Below are 19,042 nucleotides of genomic sequence, written 5' to 3' on the forward strand. Positions count from 1 at the left end.
TTCCATCCACCACCTCAAACACTCAGTCCCTCGACCACCAGACAATACTGCTGTTTCATGCGGACATCACTGCTCCACTCCATGCTCAAAGGCCAGGGAAATAGATCTGAATCTCAATCTCTCTAGCACTGAGAACAAGGGTAGTTGGCACAGGGTAACATCACGCTTGTGTGCCGCCACCACAATGCACCTTGTGGTGACAGGCCAATATCACTGGCTGGCCTTCCTTCCTCAGCAGCACCACACCTGCTCAGGTGAGTGCTTACCTGTGTCTTTGTCAGGACGGTTATAGATGGGTTGTACACACCGACTTCACCAGCAATGTCTATATCCGGAATGTAACAAAAAAAACAGCTAGTAGCCAGAATTCACACTGAGGGGCAGGGGCTTTGAGGATAACTCAAGGAATTGTCTTTAGTAGTGATAGAGGCACAGAACAGAACTGTAAAGCATATGAACACAGAACAATAAATCAGAGGAACACAGAAAATAGCACAGGATGGCACATTACAGAAACAGAACAGAGCGATACAGCAGAGGCCCACAATGTCCGTGACGTAACACAATGCTCAATCCTATCTGCTTGCACACAATACCCTCCATTCCACATGTCTATCGAAAAAGCATTAAACACCACTTGCACATCTGCTTGGACACACATTGAGAAGTTGTCAGACAAACACTTAAATAGCGAAAGAGAAGGGTACATATCAAATTCCATAAACTGGAAACAAATAAATGAATAATCTAGTTAACAATCAACATGACTTTTAATTAAGATTAATTCTGGGCAAATCAGAATGTTCCCTTTTTCTATCTGGTCCCAGGCTGGGAATTAGGGAACGTTCTGATGGAACCCAGTAGGAAGGGCCAGTCGTCTCTTGTGGAATCTACTCGTGGTATCTTCTCCGGGCAGGCCGCTTCTGTTTGGTAAACGACTTGAGTACGGCTGCAGTGGAGTGGTCCTGTTTGGTGATGGTGCTGTAATCCAGTGACTTCAACTGAGGGATAATCCCCACGATGTAGCTCCTTATGAGAGGGGAGTGGAGGGGGGGGGGAGGGAGAGAGTTAAATCCAATAGCTGGAGTTTAATGGAATCTCAGAGCAGCTGAGAAAGCTACAGACCCACAATCCACTGTAGAGAGTTGCCACTTCCAGTGTAACACTAACACCTACAGTTTTAGAGTTGACATTGAAGAGGGTTCAAAGGAAGTTCATGAAAATGATTCCAGGATTGAAAGGTTTATCGTATGAAGAGCGTTTGATGGCTGTGGGGCTGTACTCACTAGAATTTAGAAGAATGATGGGGGGGGGGGGGGGGGGCGGAGAGGAGATCACGTTGAACCTATTGAATGTAGAAAGAACTTGATAGCATGGACGTGGAGAGGATATTTTCTCTGTTGGGGGGAGTCTAAGACCAGAGATAACAGCTGTAGAATGGAGAGGTGTCTTTTTAAAACGGGGATGAGGAGGAAATTCTTTAGTAAGAGGGTGGTGAATCTGTGGAACTCGTTGCCAAGTTATTGCATATATTTAAGGCAGAGGTCGAAATATTCTTGATTGGTCAGGGCAAGAAGGGTTACGGGAAGAAGATAGGAGATTGGTGCTGAGAGAGAATAAATCAGTGATGAAATGGCAGAGCAGACTCAACAGGCCAAATGAGCTAATTCTGCTCCTATATCCTGTGGTCTGAAGACCGTGTGGCTCTGGGTAAACTGTTGGACCCAATGTTGATCAAGGTTTAGAATTGCAGTGAGCATTGAGCTAAATAGAAAAGCTTGTCTTACGTACTGTTCATACACGTTTAAATTCTACCTTGACAACTGCGGAATTTAAATTTCAAAAACTGGGATTTGCTTTATTTTAAATAAAATATTTGTGTCACAAAACCACTGGGCTGTAAAACTCAAGAGACACAAGAGACTGGAATCTGGAGCAACTCTATGAAGGGAAATGAACAGTTGATGTTTCATGAGACTAGACTGAAAAATAAAGGATTAAAGAGGGGAGGGAAGGGGTGAAGGAAGAGATGGCAGGTGATGGGTGGATCCAGGTGAGGGAAGGTTGATGGGCAGATGGAGGAGGGGAGAGTGGGGATAGTGACAGCGGCTGGGATGTGATAGGTGGAGGTGACAAAGGGCTGCAGATGATTGAATATGATCGAAGAAAAGATTTAAAGGTTATTTTTATTTGTCACATGTACATTGAAACAGTGAAATATGTCATTTTGCTTCAAATCAAATTAGTGAGGATTGTGCTGGGCAGCCCACAAGGTGCCAACACAGCACACCCACAAATTACTCACCCTAACCTGTACGTTGTTGGAATGTGGAAGGAAAGGAGCACTGGATGAAATTCATATTGTCATGGGGAGAATGTACAAACTTCTTACGGTCAGCAGTGGTAACTGAACCCCGATCTTACTGCATTACCCCATTACTACCTCTCCAGCGGTGACATATATGCACTTTGATAATTCATTTACTTTGCACTTTGATAAGCAAACACTCCACAGGGAATACCAGGTTACAGGAAACTTAAGAATCCTTGTGCAGGATTCCCTAAAGGTTAACTTGCAGGTTGAGTCAGTGGTAAGGAAGACATGTGCATTCTCCAATTCACTGCCACAGATGGCTGTGGAGGCCAAGTCATTGGGTGTATTTAAAGTGGAGGTTGATAGGTTCTTAAGTAGTCAGGGTGTCAAAGGTTATGGGGAGAAATCAGAAGAATGGGGTTGAGAGGGATAATAAATCAGCCATGATTGAATGGTGGAACAGACTCAATGGGCCAAATGGCCTAATTCTGCTCCTGTGACTTTATGGGCTTATGGAATCTCAATTCAATCAATCTAGTGAACTTGGGAACGCACAAAATGCTGAAGGAACTTAGCAGGTCAGGCAGCATCTATGGAAATGAATAAAGAGTTGACATTTTGGGCTTGAGACCCTTGGTCGTAAGCAAAATCATTGAAGTGTGAACTCCTGGCCAGTTCTGTAATATCAGAGGAAGGAAAATCTGCCAACCTTACTCTGACTGGAACAGAGCTGTGACTCCAGTCTTACCCTGACTTGTCAGCCTCTGAAGCCCCTGGTGTTTTGGAACAGGCACTCAATACTGGGTTTGCCAGTCTTATTAGACACGGGGTTTGGTGTTGAGCAAGGGGGCTACTGAACAGACCACCTGTGATCTCAGCGGGAAGGATCTGTACAATCCATCACCCTCGTCCCAACAATTGCCCAAGCTACAGAGGAACAGAGTCTTCTCACAACTGCTGCTGAAATATGGTTGGGAAAGTGCATTGGGCCAGGGAAAAGGGCAAGACTTGACCGTGAAACCCCCTGTCACAGGCCAATGGATATCCACCATCCTGAACTTACCAATGCCTTTCCTTCCTCAGGAAAATCAGAATCACTGGCATACGCCATGAAATTTGTTGTTCTGCAGCAGCAGTACAGTGCAAACATAAGAAAAAAAACTATAAATTACAATAAGTATATATAAATTTAAATTAAATAAGTTATGCAAAAAGAGAAAAATTAGTGAGGTAGTGTTCATACGTTTATGGTCCATTCAGAAATCTGCTGCTGAAGGGGAAGAAGCTTTTCCTGAAATGTTGAGTGTGTGTCTTCACCTCCTCCTTGATGGTAGCAGTGAGAAAAGAGAATGTTCTGGGTGATTGGGGATCCTTAATGACTGATGCTGCATTTTTCAGGCATTGCCTTTTGATGATGTCCTCAGTGCTAGGGAAGCCAATGTCCATGATGGGGCTGATTGAGTTTACAACTTTCTGCAGTTTTTTCCAATCCTGTGCAGTGCCCCCTCCATATCAGACAGTGATGCAACCAGTCAGAATGTACTGTAGGCTGAAGTACAGTACAGAGGCTAAAGAAATTTGGCACATCCCTGTCATCCCTTACCAGTTTTTATTGACGCACCATAGAACACATCCTATCCGGATGCATTGCACTTGATACAGGCACTACTCTGCTGGTGAGAGTTGTGGACACAGCCCAGCACATCACAGAAACCAGCCTCCCCCCCCCGGACTCTGTCTGCACTTCTCACGGCCTCAGTAAAGCATCCGGCAGTATCAAAGTCCCCACCCACCCCAGACATTCTCTCCTCCCCCCCCCCCCCCCCACGAAAGCATGTTCCACCAGGCTCAAGGACAGTTTCCGCCCCACTATTGAACGGTTCCCTAGTTCAGTAAGATGGACTCTTGACCTCACATTCTACCGTTGTATGATTTTGCATCTTATTATCTGCCTGCACTGCACTTTCTCTGTAGCTGTTACACTTTACCCTGGATTGTTACTGATTTACCTCATGGACTGTGTAATGATCTGATCCGTATCAAAAGTATGCAAGACAAGCTCTTCACTGTACCTCAGTCCATGTGACAATAATAAACCAATGGTGTGGTTGCTTTGGAGGGGCTGCTTGTTGTACTGCCCCTCAGTGAATGGTTACAGGCTTGAGAAGCTGGGCTTGTGGGAACACAGCCAGCAGAGGGGCAAACTCCGGTCGGTTGTAGACGTCAGGATGGGGAAGTTGAGAGAACACACACCAGGCCTCATTGAGGGGTCAGCTGTGGAAAGGGTGAGCAGCTTCAAGTTCCTGGGCATCAACATCTGCGAAGATCTATCCTGGGACCATTTCATTAGGAGATTTGGTATGTCACCAAAAACACTCGCAAATTTCTACAGATGTACTGTGGAGTGTGTTCTGACTGGCTGCATCACTGCCTGAATCAGAATCAGGTTTATTATTACTGGCATGTGACTTGAAATTTGTTAACTTAGCAGCAGCAGTTCAATGCAATACATAATATAGAAAAAAAGTTTAAAAAAAGAAATAAAAAATAATAATAAATAAGTAAATCAATTATAATATATGTATGTTGAATAGATGAAAAGAATGTGCAAAAAACAGAAATTCTGTATATTAAAGAAAAGTGAGGTAGTGTCCAAGGGTTCAACGTCCATTTAGGAATTGGATGGCAGAGGGGAAGAAGTTGTTCCTGAATTGCTGAGTGTGTGCCTTCAGGTTTCTGTTCCTCCTACCTGATGGTAACAGAGATTAAAAGGCATGCCCTGGGTGCTGGAGGTCCTTAATAATGGGCGCTGGTATGTAAAGGCCACTGCATAGGTTAGTAAAAAGCTACAGGAAATTGTAAATTCAGCCAACTCTGTCAGAACACTAGCCTCCACATCACCAAGTACATCAAAATGTGATGCTTCAATCAGGCAGCATCCATCATTAAAGAGCTCTCATCACTGCTACCATCAAGAAGGTACAGGAGTCTGAAGACAGACACACAATGATTCAGGTACAGCTTCCTCCCTTTCGCCATCATTTCTGACAAGTCCGTGTACACTACCTTGCTAATTTGTTCTCATTTTGCATTGTATTTTTATATACAGTATATTCTTGTAATTTATAGTAATTTTTTATGTATTGCACTGTATTGCTGCTGCACAACAACAAATCTCACTACATACACCGGTGATGATAAACTTGATTCAGATTCTGCATTCAAGATATTATTAACTTTAACAGGAAGGCTCTACAATGGGCAGTCAAAACTGACCAACACATCGCCGGCATTGGCCTACCCACCATCAAGGACATATATGCAGAAAGTTGCCGGAAAAGGGCCAGTAACTTCACAAAGGATCTCACCCACCCTGGTCATGGACTCTCAAGCACGAGAACATTTGCAGATGCTGGAAATCCAGAGCAACAAAATGCTGGAGAAACTCAGCAGGTCAGGCAGATTCTATGGAAAATCGTCTACAGTCAACATTTGGGCCGAGACCGTTCATCAGGACTAGAATAAAAGAAGAGAAGTCACAGTAAGAAGATGGGGGGGAGGGGGGAAGAAGAAATACAAGGTAGTTGGTGAAAGGTGAAACTTGGGGGGGGGGGTGATTGGTGAAAGAGATACAGGGCTGGAGAAGGGGGGAATCTGATAGTAGAGGATGGAAGGCCATGGAAGAGGGAGGTGATGAGCAGGTTACAAAAAAGGTGAGAGAGGGAAACAGGAATGAGGACTGGTGAAGGGAGGCAGTTACTGGAAGTTCAAGAAATTGAAGATCATGCCATCAAGTTGGAGGCTGCCCAGACAGAATATAAGGAGTTGCTCCTCCAACCTGAGTGTGGCCTCATCATGGCAGTACAGGAGGCCATGGACTGACATGTCGGAATGGGAATGGGAAGTAGAACTGAAATTGGTGGCCACCGAGAGAACCCGCCTTTTCTGGCAGATGAAGCATGGGAGTTTGGTGAAGCGGTCTCCCAATCTATGTCGGGTATCAATGATATACAGGGAGGCCACACCAGGAGCACCAGATACAGTAGATGACCTCAACAGACTCATAGATGAAGTGTTGTCTCACGTGGAAGGAGTGTTTGGGTCCTGAATGGTGATGAGGGAGGAGGTGTAGGGGCAGGTGTAGCACTTGTTCTGCTTGCAAGGATAAGTGCCAGGAGGGAGATCAGTGGAGAGGGACAAATGGACAAGGGAGTCCATAAGACCATAAGACAAAGGAGCAGAATTAAGCCAGCTGGCCCATCGAGTGCTCCGCCATTCAATCATGGCTGATTCTTTTTTTCTATCTCCTCCTCAAGCCCAGTTCCCGGCCGTCTTCCCGTAACCTTTCATGTCATGTCATGTCAAATCAATAACCCATCAATCTCTGCCTTAAATACGCTCAAGACCTGGCCTCCACAGCTGCATGTGGTAACGAATTCAACAAGTTCACCATCCTTTGGCTAAAGAAATTTCTCCCCACACCCCCCACCACCACACTTTATCATTTCCTGTCAGTCTCCTTATATACAGACACTCCTGTGCCTAGTGTCATTTTATGGACATACAATCAATGTATATAAGCTAACTTATGTACTTATATTTATTGTGTTTCTTTAATTATAGAAACATAAAAAACCTACAGCACAATACAGGCCCTTCGGCCCACAAAGTTGTGCTGAATATGTCCCTACTCTAAAATTACTAGGCTTACCCATAGCCCTCTAATTTACTAAGCTCCATGTACCTGTCCAAAAGTCTCTTAAAAGACCCTATCATATCCGCCTCCACCACTGTTGCCGGCAGCCCATTCCATGCACTCACCACTCTCTGAGTAAAAAACTTACCCCTGACATCTCCTCTGTACCTACTCCCCAGTACCTTAAACCTGTGTCCCCTTGGCAGCCATTTCAGCCCCAGTAAAAAGCCTCTGACTATCCACACAATCAATGCCTCTTATCATCTTGTACACCTCTATCGGGTCACCTCTCATCCTTATTATTGTGTTATTTACCTTACTGTGTTATTTTTCGTGCTGCGTCAGATCCAGAATAACAATTATTTCATTCTCCTTACACTTGTGTACAGAAATAACATTAAACAATCTCAAATCATTAAATTTGTTATTCAAGCCATTGTTTTCCCTTGTTCTACCTTACTGCATTGTGTAATGATCTGAACTGTATGCAAGACGAGCTTTTCACTGTACATGACAATAATATATGGTTGCTTTGGCAGGACTGCTTGTGGCATTGACCCTGGTGAACGGTGAAAGGCTTGAGGATGTGGAGGTGGGGTGGAGCTACCATGGGGTTGTTCAGGGATCAGTGCCAGCAGAGTGTAGTAGACCGTGGTCATTACCTGTATCCCTTCTGCAGTTCCACGGGGTTACCATGTAAGGTCAGGCTGCGGAGGTGTGGCAGTGACGCCAGTTTGTCGGCCTCGAACAACTCCCCGACCTGGTTCCCATGGAAGTTCACCACTTGTAGGTTTATGCAAAGAATCAGGACCTGGTGAGAAATGGAAAGATTCAAGATTATTTGTTACTTCCAGTACACAAGTGTAGAAGAGAACAAAGTAATTGTTATTCTGGATCCAATACAAACAGAATAATCATAAAAAAACAATAAATATAAATACATAAGATAGCTTATATACATAGATTGTTTGTACGTCCATAAAGTGACACGAGACACAGGAGTGTCTGTACATAAAGTGACAGGAAATGATAAAGTAGTGGAGATTTGGGGTGTGGAGGGGTGGGTTAGTGGGTGGAGGTGTTGATCAGCCTCACTGCTCGGGGAAAGCAACTGATTTTGAGTCTAGTGATCTCGGTGTGGATGCTACGTAACCTCCTCCCTGATGGGAGTGGGACAAACAGTCCATGAGCAGGGTGGGTGGGATCCTTCATGATGTTACTGGCCCATATCTTTCTGTACACCTGTACCTGATGGCAGGTGGGCTGGTGTCGGTGAAGCTTTGGGCAGTCTTGACTACCTGCTGTAAGAGCCTTCCTGTCCACTGCAGTGCAGTTTCCGTACCGTGCAGTGATGCAGCTTGTCAGGATTTTCACTACTGCACGTCTGTAGATCATGTATGTTGATGTGCATTGCCCAGCTCTCTTCAGAAAATAGGAGCTTTCCTGATTGTGTTCTGGCACCATGAGAAGTTGACTATGAGACATCAATGAAACACCCCCTTCTCTCAAACAAAGTAAATTTATTATCATAGATCATTAATATGCCTGTCACGTTACACGGTGCCAGATCTCAAATAGCCTGCTCCCTGGCTCATTTCTCAGATAAACTGTCCCCAGAACACTATCAGGCCGCTCTTGCCAACTTCAACTTGTACATTATAGGAAGGATGTTGAGGCTCTGGAGAAGGCGCAGAAGAGGTTGCTGCCTGGATGTGAGGGCATGTGCTATGACAAGAGGTTGGACAAACTTGGGTTGTTTTCTCTGGAGTTTAGGAGGCTGAGGGCAGATCCAGTACAGGTTTATAAGATTACACAAGGCATAGGTAGATTGGACAGTGAGTATCTTTTCCCAGGGTTGAAATGCCTAATATCAGAGGGTTAATTTCAACGGGGATGTGAGGGACAATGTTTTTTACACGGAGTGGTGGGCGCTGGAATGCGCTGCCTGGGGTGGTGGCAGAGGCAGATACATTACAGATTTTAAAGAGACTCCTAGATAGGCACATGAATGTGAAGAAAATGGAAGGATATGGACATTATGTGGGCATAAGACATCAGTTTAGTTGGACATTTCACTGTTAACTGGTTTGGCACAATATTGTGTCCTGAAAGGCCTACTCCTGTGCTGTACTAGTCTCTGATCCATCTATATAACACTTCCCTTCATCCAATCGGTTCTGCAACCAACTGGCAAAATCCGAAACACCAACACAAACTTGAACTAAAAGGGACTTTATTTTGCTGTCCTGATTCTGGTGTTCTTGTAAGATCAAAGAAAAAGTACATTTCCTATCAAAGTATGTATACATCACCATATACTACTCAGAGATTCATTCTAAATCTTTGTGTGAAAGAATTTATTGTCATTGGAGAGAGTCCAGAAGAGGTTCACGAGGATGACTCCGGGAATGAAGGGGTTAAGACATGAGGAGCGTTTGGCAGGTTTGGACCTGTATTCACTGGAATTTAGAAGAATGCGTGGGGATCTCAATGAAACCTACCAAAGGTATAAGGTGTATGTGGAGAGGATGTTTCCTCTATCCAGAACTAGTGTGCATAGCCTCAAAATTGAGGGGTGACCTTTTAGTACAGAAGCAAGGAGGAATTTTTTTAGCCAAAGAGAGGTGAACCCGTGGAATGCTCTGCCACAGACTGCGGTGGAGGCCAAGTCCATGGGTATATTCAAAGCTGAAGTTGATAGATTCCTGATTGGTTGGGGCATCGAGGGATATGTTGAGAGGGCAGGTGTATGGGGTTGAATGGGATCTGTGATCAGCCATGATGAAATGGTAGAGCAGACTTGATGGGCTGAATGGCCTAATTCTGCTCCTATGTCTTATGGTCTTATCACCATATACTACTCTGCGATTCATTCTCTAAGTATGTATACATCACCATATAATACTCTGAGAGTAATTTTCTCCAGGTATTTACAGGAAAATAGAGAAATACGATAGAATGTATGAAAAACTATACATAAACAAAGACTGACAAACACCAGTGTGCGAAAGAACAGAAATTGTGCAAATTAAAAGAAGTAAATTCTCTGATCTGAAGGTGTGGAAGTTGCAGCAAGGCTGACCAAAACCTTTGCGAACTGGACTTCCTTCTGTACAGCCTTTTCAGAGTGTGGAAGTTCAGGAAGGCGAGTCAGGATGATAAACTGCCAGAGACGGTGTGAAGACTTAGTGCAGTCACCCAGTTATGTTCTTCAAAGCCTAAACATAAAAGATTCTGCAGAATCTGGAAATCTTGAGCAACACACACAAAATGCTGGAGGAACTCAGCAGGTCAGGCAGCATCAATGGAGAGGAATAAAAGGTCGATGTTTCGGGCCAAGACCCTTCACCAGGACTGGAAAGGAAGGTATCTGGATTCCTGATCCTTTCTGGCTTCTGCCCCTTCCTTCCCAATCCCAATGAAGGGCCTTGGCCCAAAATGTCAACTGTTTATTCCCCTTGAAAGCTGAGCTCCCCTTTGTACGGCTTTTCTGTTCAATACTGGGACTCAAAATCTTCATTCCAAAGCAAGATACAGATTTGCACATTTATTTCGAGAGAGAAGGATGTTGTATCAAAAGATAAACTTCTTGATAAACTTTTCACCTTTCACCCTTAACCCATGACCTCTGGTTGTAGTCCCACCCAACCTCAGTGGAAAAAGCCTGCTTGCATTTACCCTTACACTTTGTATACCTCTATCAAATCTCCTCTCAGTCTTCTAAGGAACAAGGTCCTAATATATTCAATCTTTTCTTATAACTCAGGTCCTCCAGACCCGGCAACATCTTTGTAAATTTTCTCTGTACTCTTTCAACTTTGGTTACATCTTTCCTGGAGGTAGGTGACCAAAACTGCACACAATACTCCAAATTAGACCTCACCAACATCTTGTACAATTTCAACATAACATCCCAACTCCTGTACTCAGTATGAAGGCCAATGTGCCAAAAGCTTTCTTTATGATTATGGACCTGTATTCCCAGATCCCTTTGTTCTACCACACTCCTCAGTGCCTTACATTTCATTGTGTAAGACCTACCCTGGTTGATGCAACACCTCACTCTTGTCTGCATAAAATTCCATCTGACATTTTTCAGCCTATTTTCCAGCTGGTCCAGATCTCACCGCAAGCCAAGATAGCTATCCACTAGCCCCCCAAATCTTGGTGTCATCCGCAATGAGTGGGTCATTGTAAATTGCCCTGTGACTAAGCTAAGGTTAAATAGATGGGTTGCTGGCTTATTGTGACGAAAGGGCCTGTTCCGCACTGAATCTTTAAATCAAATGTAAAAATAAATAAATAAAACAGATCTTTAAATCTTATGCTTTAATCTTCATCTGTGTCCAGCTAGTCAATTCTGTATAAAAACAGCATTTTCCTGTTCAGGCGTCAGAGGGGCCGGGCTGTTCTCATGCATGAGCAGATACAATGTGGTTGATGAATGAGTGTGAGAGGTCAGAGAGCAGTTAATCGGCAGTGACAAATGGGTCGTGGCTTTAATCCATTTTGGAGTTGTCCACCAATCAGTATGCAGTCATCCTGAAACGCTTGTTCAATTTACTCCTGTTCCTTCTCCGAGTCCTTAACACCGTAGACAGGAGCAGAATTAGGCCATATGACCCATTGAGTCTGCTCCACCATTCCATCATAGCTAATTTATTATCCCTCTTAACCCCATTCCCTGCCTTGTAACCTTTCACGCCCTGATTAATCAAGAACCTATAAACCTCCGCTTTAAATATACCCACAGTCATCCATGACAATGACTTTCACAGATTCGCCACCCTCTAGCTAAAGAAATTCCTCCTCACCTCTGTTGTAAAAGGACATCCCTCTATTCTGAGGTTGTGGCCTCTGGTCCTAGACTCCCCCACTATAGATAACACCCTCTTCCCATTCACTCTACCTAGGCCTTTCTACAGTCGATATGCTTCACTGAGATCCCCCTTCGTTCTTCTAAACTCCAGCGAGTACAGGCACAGAGCCGTCAAACATCCACCATACATTAACCCTTTCATTCCTGGGATGATTCTTGTGAACCTCCTCTGGATCCTCTCCAACGCCAGCACGTCCTTTCTTAGATATGGGGCCCAAAACTGCTCACAACACTCCAAGTGCGGTCTGACCAACGCCTTATAAAGCCTTAGCATTGCATCTTAGTTTTTTTTAATATTCTAGTTCTTTCGAAGTGAATGCTAACATAGTGTGTTCAAATTGCTCCCAAAAGTGTGGAATACAACGTTCAGTCTGCAGTGAGGAAGAACCACACATACAGATGCTGTGGGGTGAGAGCGGGCTGTGGCATTAATTTGGGAACTGACACGGGTCTGTGGTGAGAGGCTCCTCTATTTCCCCGCTGCACATGCCCTCAAACTAATCCTGTGGTGGGCACTGAGACACACAAACTCATGCATGCAGACATATACCGGATCGATTTTGAGGAAGTTGTTAAAGGAGAGGTCGATCCAGAACAATCGCCTGGGCTCCACCAGCACTGTGTTGATCAGCTGCTCCAACCCACTCAGATCATTCAGCTTGTTGTGGCTCAGCCGAAGTGAGCAGCTCTTCAACTTCTGATCCTCTGTGTATTCATTTGGCCTCAGGCCCGGCCGAGGGGTTAGCTTCAGGGCATCTGCAGCAGGGAAACAGGAGGAATTAAATAGGCACAGACCCACAGCCCAATGTTGGTCCCACACTAATCCCATTGTCCCACTCTCTCCCCACAGCCCTGTGCCAGTCCCCACACTAATCCCATTGTCCCACTCTCTCCCCACAGCCCTGTGCCAGTCCTCACACTAATCCCACTGCCCCGTTCTTTCCCCACAGCCCTGTGCCAGTCCTCACACTAATCCCACTGTCCCACTCTCTCTCCACAGCCCCATGTCATTGCTTGAAACAATTTCATTACCACTGCCATCTGGTTTTACAACTGGCCTGAAAATCTCTAAACTATCTCAATTTATATTTCCATTAATCTGCACTAATATTGTTTTTTTTTGTTTATTTTGTCAGGTCACATTTTAATGTAATTTATGTTTGGAATTGCATAGAGGGAGAGAGAGTTTAAACGAAGTGAGTCAGGGCAGTCGGCACTTACTGTGCACCACAGTTCCCAGGGAGACAACGGGTTGCACATAATTAGGTACTTGGCAAGCAGCAATAAAGAAGTTAGTTTCAAGCAGAGTGGCCATTGTGTGAGTGGGCCAGTGTTAGTGAGGAGTTGAGGCTTCGGTGAGGACAGGCATCGACCATGGGTAGATTTTTTTTCATTATTTATTCTTTCTTTTCTTATTGTACATTTTAGAGCAGTGGAAACACCAGGAAGGATTGTGGAATCGCCTTTTGCGGGATGTGGGAAGGCAGGGAGACTTCCAGTGTCCCTGACGATGACACGTGTGAGAAGTAGATCCAGCCGCAGTTTCTTACACTCCATGTTCAGGAGTTGGAGCTGGAACTGGATGAACTCCAGATCATTCGGGAGGCTGAAGGGTGATAGATAGGACTGGTAGTTACACTCAAGATGAAGGACACAGGTAAGTGGGAGACTGTCAGGAAGAGGAAAAGGACAGGCAATCCCCGAATGGCTGTGCCCCCCAACAACAGATATCCCACTCTGGATTGTGGTGAACTACATATACCTGTCTGGACACGCCCACTGATGACTGCTCCTGTGGCTCCTCCCACAGACCCCTGTATAAAGGTGATGGAGGTCTGAGCCCGGCCTCTCAGTCTCCAGGATGTAGTATGGTGGTCACTCACTGCTTGTTCCTTCTTCCAGTCAATAAAAGCCGATACCTCGCTTTTACGTCTCAGAGTGAGTTATTGATGGTGCATCATGGATACTGTGTGGGTTGGTGGTGAATGACTTAGCAGAGGAAAGCCACGGCAGCCAGGTCTCTGGCACTGAGTCTAGCTCTGAGGCTCAGAAGGGAAGGGGGGAGAAGTGGTGAGCTGCGGTGACAGGGAATTTGTTGGTTAGGAGGGAGATTCTATGGGAGAGAACAAGATTTCTTGATGGTATGTTGAGGGTCAGAGACATCTCAGATCAAGTGGGGAGGGTGAACAGCCAGAGGTCACGGTCAACGTAGGTTCCAATGACATGGGTAGGAGGAGTGACAAGGTCCTACAAAGTGAGTTCAGGAAGCTAGGTGTTAAGTTAAAAGACTGGTCCTCCAGGGTTGTGATCTCAGAACTGTTACCCTTTCCATGAGCTAGTGAGGCCAGAAACAGGAAGATAATACAGATTAATGTGTGGCTAAGCTAAGGTGATGGTGCAGTAGGGAGGTCTTCTAATTTTTGGATCATTGCGCTCTCTTCCAGCAAAGATTTACACCTAAAAGGGTCATGTTATAGTTATCAGGTTGGAGGCTCCCCAAATGGAATTCCCATACTCAATACTCCCGCTATTTCTCTGGTTCTCCAGATAATTCTTCCTACAGGAAATAGGGAAGTGGAGAGTTGATGTTTTGAATCCAGACCCTTCATCTAGACTTCATTTCCCAGTCTCTGTAAACTAGCATGTTTCCCATCTTTTTCCAGTGAGCTGTTTCTCTGACCGTGGCAAACACACAAACAGGCATTGATGGGTCAGGAATAAAATAAACACAAGGTTTGGAAAATACGTCTTGCAGGATTATCTGTAGATTATCATACCATGTAGGGAATCCAGACTTCTGTAGGAAAAATCCACCATAGGACCATACAAGACAGAGTCATACTCTTTAGTGTTAATGGACCTGCAGGAACAAAACAAAATCTATTGATTATAATGCAACATGCAGAGAGAGGATCAACTTTATTCACCATATACATTTACCTGTATTAGGAACATGGCAGTTGGAAAGGGCAAGACATGCAACAAAAAAACAATATTCAACAATTATAAAGAACTATATAAAGTTAGAAGTTGAAGTATGTATATGGAATAAAACATGCATAAACACCATCATGTATTTACAATGTAATTAGCATTATAAACAGTGGTTTAAACAGTTCAGTGATAGAGATGGATGGGGAGGTGACTAACTCGAATGGTTGATCAGATTTAACGGCCTGGGGGAAGAAACTTTTAAGATTGTATGGTTTTTGTTTTAATCGCCCTATTTTGGAAAAGTCAGTTTGCTGGGTGAGTCGTGTTTGGAATGATTCTTTTTCCCTGCAGAAGAGGAGGCCGAGTCTGAAGTACATATCATGAGAGGCAGAGATAAAGGAGAAAGTCAGCATCCTTTTTCCCAAAAGCACGGCTCTCAAAAACAAAAGGGCATTGGCTTAGGCTGAGAGGACAGAGTTTTAAAGGACAGGTTGGCTAATATGTGGAAGGTGCTGCCGGGGGCAGGGGTGGAATTAGATTTAATTATTATATTTATTATCTGTTTATGGTAATGTTTATTTGTGCTGCTCACTACATGCACTTTCACAATTACATGAATTATATTTTATTAATTTATGTATAGTAATATTTTATTTTATGTGCTGTGTGTGATATAGTGGGTGCACTGTGATCTGGAAGAATGTTGTTTTCTTTGGTTGTATATATGTACAGTACGATGGCAAAAGACTTGAATCCGAATATTTCAACTACCTTTAAATAGACAAGGGATAAAAGGATATGGTCTTAATAAAAGCAAACGGGATTAGAGTGGATGGGCAGAGGTTCAGTATTGGCATGGTGGGCTGAAAGGCCTCTTTCTCAATACTAACTTTAATTCCCCATGTAAATGTCTCACCACCACTGTGGCCTTGAACGTGGCAGAACTTTGATTACTGCTCTGGGAGTACACCCACACCATGTGATACTACCGGGGGAATATGAGGGTTAGTTGAACATGGGGTGGGACTCGTGAAGAGTGGTGACAAGTGATGATGGGAAGGTCAGGAACAGGCCAAATCGAGGTGGTGGGGCCAGGGTCCGAGAGCAAAGTCCAATGGGAGGTTTGGACGATCTAAGCAGCGGGCCAGGTTCACAAGGTTAGGTGTCGGGCCCGGTTCAGCTCACTGCTCCTCGAGGTTTACTTGTCTCTGCTCTGAACTGAGGCTGTGGGCGGCAACAAATGGTCTCTCAGACCGGCTGCACTGGGGACTGGCTTCAGAGTGATGGACACACTTCTGAGAGCTTCAGTTACTTGCTTACTGTTGCTGTTGGCATGATTCTTCCCCTCGACATCTGGTGTTTGACTCTCTTTTTTAATGAGTTCTATTGGCTTTCTCTGTAAGGAGATAAATTTCAGCATTGTATGTAGTATGCAAACTTAGATTTAAAAAATGTACTTTGAACTTTGATTGGTTCCAATACATTGGTTTGGGATAATCCACTTACTGCAACAATTAAAAATCAGTGGCAAGGGTATAAAAGTAGAGGGTTTGGAGGGGTTTGGGGGTAGTTTTGTACTGCCGATGGCAGAATGGGAGGTGCACTGCAGTGAAAGGGGCAGGAGCATAGCAAGGTAAGTACTTCAATGCTTTCTCTGTTCTGCCCTAATAAACAGGGCAATGTAGTTCTAATTAGCTAATTGTAGATTTGTCTTTCTGTCTGATGAAGTTGGAATGAGAACCTTTACTTGTAATGAAACAGTCATACAAGCTTTGAGCAGTTTTACTGTTCTGAATGTGTATCTTGTGGCAGGTGCTATATTATTCTTCTCAATGCCAGACATAGTCCGTGCACTGTCAGAACCTACAGTGATGTCTCTGACTCCCACAGCACCGTCAGCCCCTACGGTGATGTCTCTCTCTCCCACAGCACCATCAGACCCTACAGTGACGTCTCTGTCTCCCACAGCACCGTCAGACCCTACAGTGACGTCTCTTGTCTCCTACAGCACCGTCAGACCCTACAGTGTTGTTTCTCATTCTCCCTCTGCACTGTCAGACTCTCACATCATCCATGATTGCTTTGTTTAGTTTGAAACCCTTCATTTCAGATTGAAAAAAGTCACTTCTCCACCTAATGCAATATGGAAAAACAGGAGCTGGACAACATACACAAAACACTGGAGGAACTCAGCAGGCCAGGCAGCATCTATGGAAATGAATAAATGAGACCCTAAATTAGGACTGGCAGGAGCAGAAGTCTGCCTCCAGGTCATAGCAATTAACTACAACATTTTGAATCGGAATCATATTTAATATCAATATGTTGTGAAATTTGTTGTTTTGTGGCAACAGTTCATTGAAATACATAATAAAAATTACAGTAAGTTTATTTAAAAACACAAAGTACAAAGATAGCAAAGAAAATAGTGAGGTCATGCAGATAGGTTCAACGTCTATTCAGAAATCGGATGGTGGAGGGGAAGAGGCTGTTCCTGAAACATTGAGTGTGTGTCTTCAGGCTTCCTGTACCTCCTCTTTGGCATAGATACACTTCTACTCAGGTTGGAAAAGAGAAATATTAGAGAACATAGCTTTTAAGGGCATTCGGTGCCTGGACACTCTGCTAGGGGAGGTGGTGGAAGCAGATACAAGAGCAATCTCAGCTCTTTAAACAGGCACACCTACAGGCAGGGACTGGAAGGATATAGATTATAAGCAGGCAGACAGGGTCAGTTTAAATTGGCATCTTCCTGTCCTGTACTTACTTTCCATATACAAAATATCTCCAGCTCCCTATCTGAACAGGAGAAGTTTAAGTGCCCAGAGGAAAGGAGGGTGTCAAGGGGATGGGAAGTGATGGAGGGGAAGGCAGTATTAAAGGAAGGGGTTAGAGGTGATTTGTACTTTCCAACAAAAACTCAACTGTTCTTAGTGAACTACTGAGAGATGATAAAACTCTCCACTGGAGTTGCCCCGATCCTTTGATGACCATTGCCCTTGGCCGACCATCATCCCTTCCAGAGAGCTACTGGGGTCACAAGCACAAGAGATTCTGCAGATGCTGGAACTCCAGAGCAACAAAATGCTGGAGGAACTCAGCAGGTTAGGCAACATCTGTGGAGAAGAATAAACTGTTGGCCAAAACCCTTCAGAAAGGCAGCGTCCATTATTAAGGACCCTCAGCACCCAGGGCAGCCCTTTTCTCACTGTTACCATCAGGTAGGAGGAACAGAAGCCTGAAGGCACACACTCAGCGATTCAGGAACAGCTTTTTCCCCTCTGCCATCCAATTCCTAAATGGACATTACCTCACTTTTTAAAAACTATATATTATTTCTATTTTTGTACGATTTTAAACTATTCATTATATTGGTTACCTATTGGTTTACTGGTTTATCTATTTTTTTATTTGTTTTCTTCTTCTATATTATGTACTACATTGAACTGCTGCTGCTAAGTTAACAAATTTCACGTCACATGCCGGTGAGATTCTGGACCTTCAGCACTGTTTCTTCTGGGCGTCCACGCGTTGTCAAGGACAACGGGACAGGCGGGCCGCGAAGTGACCGCTGGGAAATGTAGTCCAATTCACAAGCAGTGCATCGCTAAAAGCAGTAAAAAGACTACAACTCCCAAATGGGCACCGGGTTCCTTGCTCCTGGCAGCCCTGATGTGTCATTTGAATTAAAGGCCGGCATAACACGGGAAACGAACAATGGGCGGCTGATATCAGCAGCCTGACGCTCACCGAGCGCGGAGCACTCTGGCGGTCGAAGCCTCAGTGTCGTCCTGTTCGAGGACGGAAGCCCAGTGGATGGCATCGGTTTTGCTGGTCAGCATTCCCCTCGGCCCGCTAGCTTGCATGCCATCACCTCCGCACGCACGACGTCATCGCGCCACGTCAACGTCCTGCCTTCCCAGGGGCGGAGCTTAATTCGCCTTCTCAGACGTCACACATCGGGAAAACGTGCCCGGATGTACAACACGACGTTCCGAGATCGTATTTAATTAAACTAAAATTAAACTAAACAGGCCATCCGCTTGTACCAGTAATTCTGTTGCATTATCCGCAGGCACGGTTCGACAATAAAAAAGTATCAACATTCTCTGTTTTTATAGCGATTCTCGTCGTTTGAAGCATTTGCGCTCAATTACCCGGATGTTAAGAAGGCGGGGTGTGGCTGGAATACCCGGATGCCGGCGTCACGGCGGTTGAG

The 19,042-nt window shown here is 44.6% G+C and overlaps 1 protein-coding gene across 1 annotated transcript; it reads right to left on the reverse strand.

The window, feature by feature from the left end:
* Window positions 1-751: 751 nt before the first annotated feature.
* Window positions 752-18,967, reverse strand: lrrc51 (leucine rich repeat containing 51). Its single transcript, XM_073044362.1, has 5 exons — window positions 18,574-18,967; window positions 14,667-14,749; window positions 12,440-12,645; window positions 7,673-7,821; window positions 752-1,029 (listed from the first exon to the last, which is right to left on the reverse strand). The coding sequence occupies exons 1-5, from the start codon at window positions 18,687-18,689 to the stop codon at window positions 891-893; spliced, it is 693 nt and encodes a 230-aa protein (XP_072900463.1). The 5' UTR covers window positions 18,690-18,967; the 3' UTR covers window positions 752-890.
* Between the last annotated feature and the right edge of the window lie 75 nt (window positions 18,968-19,042).

The sequence above is a fragment of the Hemitrygon akajei genome, chromosome 4 (assembly GCF_048418815.1).
Source record: "Hemitrygon akajei chromosome 4, sHemAka1.3, whole genome shotgun sequence".
NCBI lineage: Eukaryota > Metazoa > Chordata > Chondrichthyes > Myliobatiformes > Dasyatidae > Hemitrygon > Hemitrygon akajei.

Bases quoted from the DNA above. Each gene is read 5' to 3' on its own strand.
- lrrc51 (XM_073044362.1), bottom strand. From the start codon at position 18,689: ATGCAAGCTAGCGGGCCGAGGGGAATGCTGACCAGCAAAACCGATGCC. The intron at 12,646-14,666 runs GTATGATAATCT...TCCCTGCTGCAG, and splicing joins AAGTCTGGATTCCCTACATG to ATGCCCTGAAGCTAACCCCT. The intron at 7,822-12,439 runs GTATATGTCTGC...ATTTCTCACCAG, and splicing joins ACTTCCTCAAAATCGATCCG to GTCCTGATTCTTTGCATAAA.